This window comes from Carettochelys insculpta, chromosome 14 (assembly GCF_033958435.1).
Source record: "Carettochelys insculpta isolate YL-2023 chromosome 14, ASM3395843v1, whole genome shotgun sequence".
NCBI lineage: Eukaryota > Metazoa > Chordata > Testudines > Carettochelyidae > Carettochelys > Carettochelys insculpta.
The window spans coordinates 2,372,189-2,379,763 of NC_134150.1; the positions used below are offsets into that span (position 1 = coordinate 2,372,189).

General features: G+C 45.2%; 1 protein-coding gene across 2 annotated transcripts in view; it reads left to right on the forward strand.

The window, feature by feature from the left end:
- The window catches only part of RFWD3 (ring finger and WD repeat domain 3), a 32,035-nt gene extending 24,716 nt beyond the window's left edge, over nucleotides 1-7,319 (forward strand). For both annotated transcript variants that reach the window (XM_075008613.1, XM_075008614.1), the window contains exons 10-13: nucleotides 1,048-1,224; nucleotides 4,243-4,457; nucleotides 4,960-5,177; nucleotides 5,706-7,319. In XM_075008613.1, coding sequence (XP_074864714.1) covers nucleotides 1,048-1,224; nucleotides 4,243-4,457; nucleotides 4,960-5,177; nucleotides 5,706-5,849 — 754 coding nt within the window. In that variant the 3' untranslated portion in view covers nucleotides 5,850-7,319. The remainder of the gene's footprint in view (nucleotides 1-1,047; nucleotides 1,225-4,242; nucleotides 4,458-4,959; nucleotides 5,178-5,705) is intronic.
- Nucleotides 7,320-7,575: the final 256 nt, after the last annotated feature.

Consider the following 7,575-nt stretch of genomic DNA (forward strand, 5'->3'; position numbering starts at 1 on the left):
CTTTGTTCTCTTTGATCCAGGACCAGGGTTTTTACTATTTTGCTTTGTCTTTTCCCTGCTTCTCAGAGGTTTCTCTGATATGAAACATCTGATCAAGGTTGAGTTGCACGCGCCTGAAACACATAGGCAGAGCATCAGTCAGCACCTGTGAGAACTGCTGTCCCAGTAATGTAGGAACACTGTCTCTACAGCTGGGCTGGGAGACTTAAAACCAGTCAGGATAGAGGAATCCCACAGGCTAGGTGGGATGTATTCTTCCAGGTCTGGTAGTCTGTATCAGATGTTCATTGAGTACTGTGGTGTTGGGTTTTCTGGTCACTGCTTGTCTCCTTATTCGTACTACTTATATCAGTATTTCTTAACGGCTGACTTGACATCTTGTGATACTTGGCTTACATTTCCCTGTCCAGTTAGGATAGGCTGCAGTTATGCTCTCTACACTGAGGTGTAGTTGCCTTTTCCAGTTCTTCATGCTCCTTGCATACGTGTGCACATACTTAAAAAAGCAGAGTTATTTTGCAATAAGAGATTAGTCTAATTCTCCTTTTCCCATTCCTGTTGTTTCTCAGAACTTGAGCCCTCTCCAATAAGCAGCAGGAGGAATTCTGATGAATGAGGCTCCCAGTTTCTAGGATATGCAGTATTCTGGGACCACAGTCCAATGCCTTCTCCTAACTATTTCCAGACTAGTAATGTAACTCTGTTCTCCCAACAAAGCAGTTAGGACCTCAGTCTGAAACTCCTGTCCATGCAGCCACTGTAAAGGGACTTTTATTCCCCCGGATCAGACTGAAAGGTAAAGAGAAGGAAGTGTGTTACTTTTTTCAGTATGTATGTGCTTTAGTGGAATGTCAAGTCCTTTTTACATTGAACAGTGATATGCTGTCTACATTTCTTCAGATTCACTTCACAATCTGTAGGGGAACACCTACCATTCAGTTCCTGAGGAGAGCTTAATTCTAGATTCGCTGGCTGGGTGTGTTATATCGTGGAATTAAAAGACTTGGTATAAATTTGCATTGTCAACATGCTCCTTTCCCTCCACAGTTTGACAACAAATACTGTGGTCCAGACATACAATGCTGGCCGCCCTGTCTGGAGCTGCTGTTGGTGCCTGGATGATACCAACTACATCTATGCTGGTCTGGTCAATGGCTCTATCCTGGTGTATGATTTAAGGGACACAAGCTCTCATGTCCAGGAACTAGCCCCTCAGAAGTCCAGGTATGGTTTTACTCTCTCTATCCCAGAATTTCACAAGTGCACAGGAGATTAAATATAGTATCTTACACAGGTGAGCATAATCGCTTGATTAAAAAAGCATCTTCCATGCGTGTTAACAGTAAGCTGTAAAAATACAGCTGGCTTACTCAGGGCAGACTCAGAACCAGCCATAAGGATAGAACAGACTGAGAGATGGAGGGACAAGTTCATAACTAATTCCTGAACGTTCCAAGAGACATGTTCTGAGTATATGTGTTGTATTGTGCAACAAGTTTCCCCAGGGAGAGGCTGTGCCCAATACTCATCAGTAGTGCCAAGTTACAAATGTTTTTCTGCAGAGTTCCTCTAGTGTTTTGGCTCTGATGCTCCCTTAAGTGGCATGGTGGAGCAGCTCTTGTAAAGTGTTTGCAAGTGCTTCTTTGGGGCATTGCAACCTTTTGACCTCCTCTCCTCTTTCTTATGAACTTCTAGTTACCTCTTAGAGGATTAGTAAATTGTTACTCACCTGTGAGTTATGGGATCACTTTTTGTTTTGATAGAGGACAGTTGGGGCTTCTGACCCTGAAATGCTCAGATCATTACCTCTCTGGGTTTTATTTCACCCTTGCTCGTCTGGATATGGGGAATATCAGGACTCTTATCCAAAATTAGTAAATTTATTTCCAGAGGATGTTGCTGTTGTGCTTATGTCCTGGGGATCAGTATAATAGAATTATAGAACTGAAAAACACTAGAGCTGGAAGGGCCCTCGAGAGGTCATCGAGTCTGTTCCGCTGCCCTCACTGCAGGACCAAGCACCCTAGACCATCTCTGATAGATGTCGGTCTAACCTGCTCATAAGTATCTCCAGTGATTTGAGATTCCACAACCTCCCCAGGCAATTTATTCCAGTGTTTAACCACCCTGACAGTTGGGAAGTTTCTCCTAATGTCTGACCTAAACCTCCCTGGCTGCAGTTTAAGCCCATTGCTCCTTGTTCTGTCCTCAGAGGCCAAGGAGAACAGGTTTTCTCCCTCCTCCTTATGACCCTCTTTTAGGTACTTGTACACTGCTATCATGTTCCTCCTCAGCCTTCTCTTTTCTAAACTAAACAAGCCCAATTCTTTCAGTCTTCCCTCGTAGCCTGTCTCACCTCTTCAGGAGCTGACTGAAGAGGTGTCTGAGTCCTTAGCAATTATCTTTTCATGGAAGGCAGGAGGGATTCCAGAGGACTGGAAAAGAGCAAAGTATTCCCATCTCTGAAAAAAGGGAATAAGGACAACTTGGATCATTACAGACCAGTCAGTTGAACTTCAGAACCTGGATAGATGCTGGAGTAAATAAAATAAGTAATCAGTCTGCAAACACCTAGAAGATAATAACGTCAAACCAACCTCATAGCTCTTTTGACAAGGTAGTGAGGCTTGTTGATTGGAGGAAGTGGTAGAGGTGTATATTTTGACTTGAGTAAGGCTTTTGATACTGTCTCGCATGACCTGTAAGCAAACTAGGGACATAGAACCTAAATGAAAGTACTGTAAGGTGAGTGTGTAACTGGTTGGAAAACTGTTCCCAAAAAGTAATCACTAGTAGTTCCCAATCAAGTTGAAAGGGCCTAGCGAGGGTCCTGCAGGGATCCGTTGTGGGTCTGGTTTTGTTCAGCATCTTCTGTGAGTTAAATACTGCATAGAGTGTACTTACCAAGTCAGCGGACGATACCAGGCTGAGAGGGGTGCAAGCAATTTGGAGAAAATGATCCACATTCCAAATGATCTGGCCAGACTGGAGAAATGGTCTGAAGTAAATAAGGTCAAATTAATTAGACAAATACAAAGTACTCCACTTAGGAAGGCCCAACCAGTTGCACACATACAAAATGGGAAATATCTTCCCGGCAACTACAGAAAGGGATCTGGCGGTCTGAGAGGACCAGAATATGAGCAAACAGTGCCCGCTCCCCAAAAAAGCAAATGCAATTTTGGGATACAGTAAGTGTGTTATAAGCAAGATGCAAGACGTAATTCTGCTCTGCTCTGATTAGGTCTCATTTGGATACTGTGTCCAGTTCCCAGCATTGTATTTCAGGAAAGATGTGAACAAATCTGAGAGAGTCCAGAGAAAAGCAACACAAATGAGTAAAGGTCTAGAAAACACGATCTGCGAGGGAGAACTGGGGGGGAAAAAAAAGGGTTGTTTAGTCTGGAGGAGAGAGAACTGAAAGGGGACAGAGTAGTTTTAAATACATAAGATTGTTGCAAGGAGGTCAGAGAGAAATTTGTTCTCCTTAACTCCTCAGGGTAGGACAAGAAGCAATGGGCTTAATTTAGAGCAGAAGCTATTTTGACTGGATGCTCCGCAAAACATCGTAACGGTCAGGGTAGCTAAGCGCTGGGGTAAATCGCCTGTGGAGCTGTTGGACCTCTCTCAGTGAAGATTGTAAGAAGAGATGAGTCACACGTCTGTCAGAGATGGTCTAGCTCAAGAGTTACCAAACTGGAGATCGTGATCCCTCAGGGGATTACACGGGGATCGGAAGCTGTCAGTCCCAGTGGGTGGAGAGCCCAAGTCCCAATTAAATTACATAACTCTCCCCACCCCCAGCTTTTAATTTATAAGGGGGATAGTCAAGCTCGGAGATTTGCTGTGTGAAAGGAGTTACCAATATACAAATTGGAAACCCTCTGGTCTAGTTATGACTTAGTCCCGGCATAAGTGCAGGGAACAAGACTAAATGACCTCTCAAGGGCTCTTCGCAGACCTCTGATTCTTTTAATTTCACGCTGTCATCTTTATGTACTTGCTAAATGCAATTGCGACTCTGTTTGGGAATTTTATAGCAATAAAAGCTGCTTAATTCTTGTCAAAGAAAACTGATCACTTATGTAAACTGCTCAAGGCTACAGAGGGCTAATTATCGGAAACCTAGCTCTGTGACCCCTTGGAAAGTGCAGCTGAGAGAAATCAAGGCTGTGGGAAGAAACTCAGAAGCGTGAAAGCTGAATAGTGGTATTACAGGTTCTTGCAAAATTTTTTTTTCAGATGTCCAATGGTGAGCCTATCATACCTGCCCCGGATGGCCTCAGCCACCTTGCCGTATGGTGGAGTAGTAGCTGGGACCTTAGAAGGAGGCTGTTTTTGGGAACAGAAGGCCAGCCACTCCTATCGGCCTCACCATCTGCCGCTGGAGACTGGTGGCTGCATCGATATTCAGACTGAAATCATCACTCGGCACTGCCTTGCAACGTACAGGCCCAGTGAGTAATTGTGTGCAAGAACAACACCCTCTCTGCAGCACGGTTACCAGTTTGCTGTGATTCTGCCTTGATACATAAGCCCCTGTGAGGTGCCAGGATTTGGGGGCAGCCTTGGAGTGCTCCCACCGCAGCCTCAGCGAGCTGAGAGCATAGCAGAAAGGGTACCTTTATTTTTCAGAGGTGAAGGTCTGGCTAGCACAGTAGTACCAGGCCTCCCCCAGGACACAGTAACTGCTGTTTGTGTCTCTGCACATGTACAGAAGAGAGGCTGCTGAGAGCAGGGTTGGGAAGAGAGCCTGGAATGCCTGGCTGCAAATGTGCCCCGCAATGTCTCTTGCCATGTGCATGCATCCTGAGCGGGTTGGCAGTAGGATTCTTATCTCCTGGCAGCTTAGTTTTGGCCCTTTGCTGGTGGGGGTGGGCAGGTCCCATCAACAGGAAAACTGTATTTGATAAGTAACTCTTGTTCTCAACAGAGCTATCCTTTATTTTCATCCCATAGATAAGAGCAACAACTGCCTTCATTGTGTGGTCATGGAACTGTCCTGTAGCCAACTGACAGATGCCTCTGTTGATGTGGTTTGCTCCTGTCACCCTGTTCAGACATTCAGTGCAGGGCCCACCTGCAAACTACTGACCAAAAACGCCATCTTTCAGAGTCCAGAGGAGGATGGCAGCATCTTGGTGTGCGCTGGCGACGAGGCCTCAAACTCTGCCATGGTATCTCTTTTTTTTTTTACTTTCGTTTTCACACGGGCAGCATTTTATTGCAGTGCTTAGGAGGAAAGTCTTATCTGGCCCAATGTTAAGTCTGGTATGAGGGAGTTTGCATTGTGGGTGGCAGGAGAGTGAGCAGGGAGCTGCGTGTATTCATGAGCTTTCCATACTTTTGCTTCTGGTATCAAGTTGCTCATATATTCCTTACTCACACTTTCTGTTTATGGTCCATCAAAACCACTTTTGAACAGATTGGTTATGTTGGAATTGTTCTGGGAGGCAGTGCTTTGCGCAGCCATGTTCAGCTGGCACTTCTAAACTCTCAGGTCCCTGGCTAGCAGACCTTCCAGAGGGGAGAGCAGTGGCAGACTTAGTGGTTCAAAAAGTGAGTCTCTGCTAGCTGGGGTGGGTGATTGCAAATGGCTAAATTAAGCTGAGAAAAGGGGGCTGCTTCCCACCAGCAACGTTAGAAATAAGGTGCTGCTTGCTGAGGGGAAGGTCAGCTGTGGTGAATGACTCTGTACTTTGCAGGTATGGGATGCTGGAAGTGCTTCCTTACTGCAGAAGCTACAAACTGACCTACCCGTGCTGGACATCTGCCCCTTCACGGTGAACCACAATAACCTTCTGGCCACTCTCACCGAGAAGATGGTAAAGCTCTACAAGTGGAAGTGAAAAGGGCTCTGTGTGCCTTCCACAGGGAGGAGATTCCAAAATGTGCTGCTAACAAGCTACCCGTTCAACAAATTCCCAGCTGCCCCACCGTAACAGCACAGGCCCAGGATTGGCCTTCCTGCATGTGCTGCTCACGGGACAGGAGCTGCCATGGCATCTCTCATGTTGGTGCATTCAGGCACTGGGATATCATGGGGCCAGGAGCACCAGGCTTTTGTCTTTTCTCCCCCCAGTCTTAATTTTTAATCTGTCCTTATTCCTTCAGTTGATCCCAAGATCAGTTTTCTCTGTTTCCGAGCAAGCTGGCAGCCTGCCTCAGTGCAGTGCTCAGTCTTGGTCTGTCTCCAGCTTCGCAGTGTAATAAGTTGTTTGTTTGTTTTTTTCCCCCAGTGCTAACATGGGACTTGCAAACCCCTTCACAGAATCACCCAAAGCAAAGGAGCTTCTGAGGTTCCTCGTGTACTTTGCAATTCCACTGCCTTTGCTGTATGATGAAAGAGGTTTTAAGTAGATAGGCATTTTTCCGGGAGTGTTGACTATGTCCCATAAAGAACTATTTGTATATTCTTTTTGAGGCTTCTGGGCAAAGCAAACTACGTGGGGCTTTTCTACCAATTACGTAGACCCAGCTCTGTGCTATTAGTCTTTGCCATGGATAAGATAGTTGTGGGAATGAAGTAAGAACACTTCTTTCTTCTGCATGTTCATATGCAATGAATCTTGCCTCCTCTGTAGGCTCATCCCAGTCCAAATGGACATCATGGACTTGTCTTTTATCTGGTGAAAGCTGGCAAGGGGTAAGCTGGGGAGATGATGGTAGTTGCAGTTAATATTAACCGAGCCTAAGGCTCAAGTGGCTAAACATTATTTGAACTGAAGAACAAGAAAGAGAAAAGTGTTGGCTGCTTTGTACCAAATGTAACACACACTCAGGGTTTTTCCCAGGCTTTATTCCCCAGAGGGTCACAGAATTTGCCCCAGTCATTCTGGTCTGTGGCATAATTCTACACATCCTAGATGTGACTCTGAACCAGAAATCCCCACAAAGCGTTGGTGAGGCGTATGGTGAGCCAAGGATTTAGAGTGCCGAGTATGCAGATTGATTCTCAGTGCATGTGCGCTCCTGTAGGTAAGGACACGGCATCTGGGAAAGAACAAGATTTGTATTTGCCAAAGGCAAATGATCAAGAATGTATCAAAGGTTGCAAGACGGCCTCCCTGCATGGGGAACCTGTCCTCATGCATTGTTCCTTGCCTGCAGCCAGCATAAATGGCATTGTTTGTGTTATCAGATCCAGTGTGTCACTGTTAAAATCTACAAAACAGCTTTGTCTGAAACTAGCAGAGATCAGAATTTCCTTTGTGCATCTCCCCTTTAAAAATAGGATTATGTAAAATGTACACATCTCCACTTGAAGTGTACCTGTGTTCTGTGATATTCAGTTCTTCTATTTTTATGTGCTGTGAAGAATAAAGCATTTATCATTATAGAACCCTACTTCTGCTGATGTAATCTTCTGACACTGTGAAATGTGTGCTGCAGAGATGTGCTTCCACCTAGATGAATATATACAAGGCTTCATGTGCTTTTACGAGGATCCCTGTGGTTGATAGCACTTCCAGGTTGGACTGGGAAGGTTCAGGTATATTTACTAATAGACGCTTCTAGTGAATGTAATGTGAAAATTGAATCCCCTGTGATGGCTTACATATCAAATGCAATTTG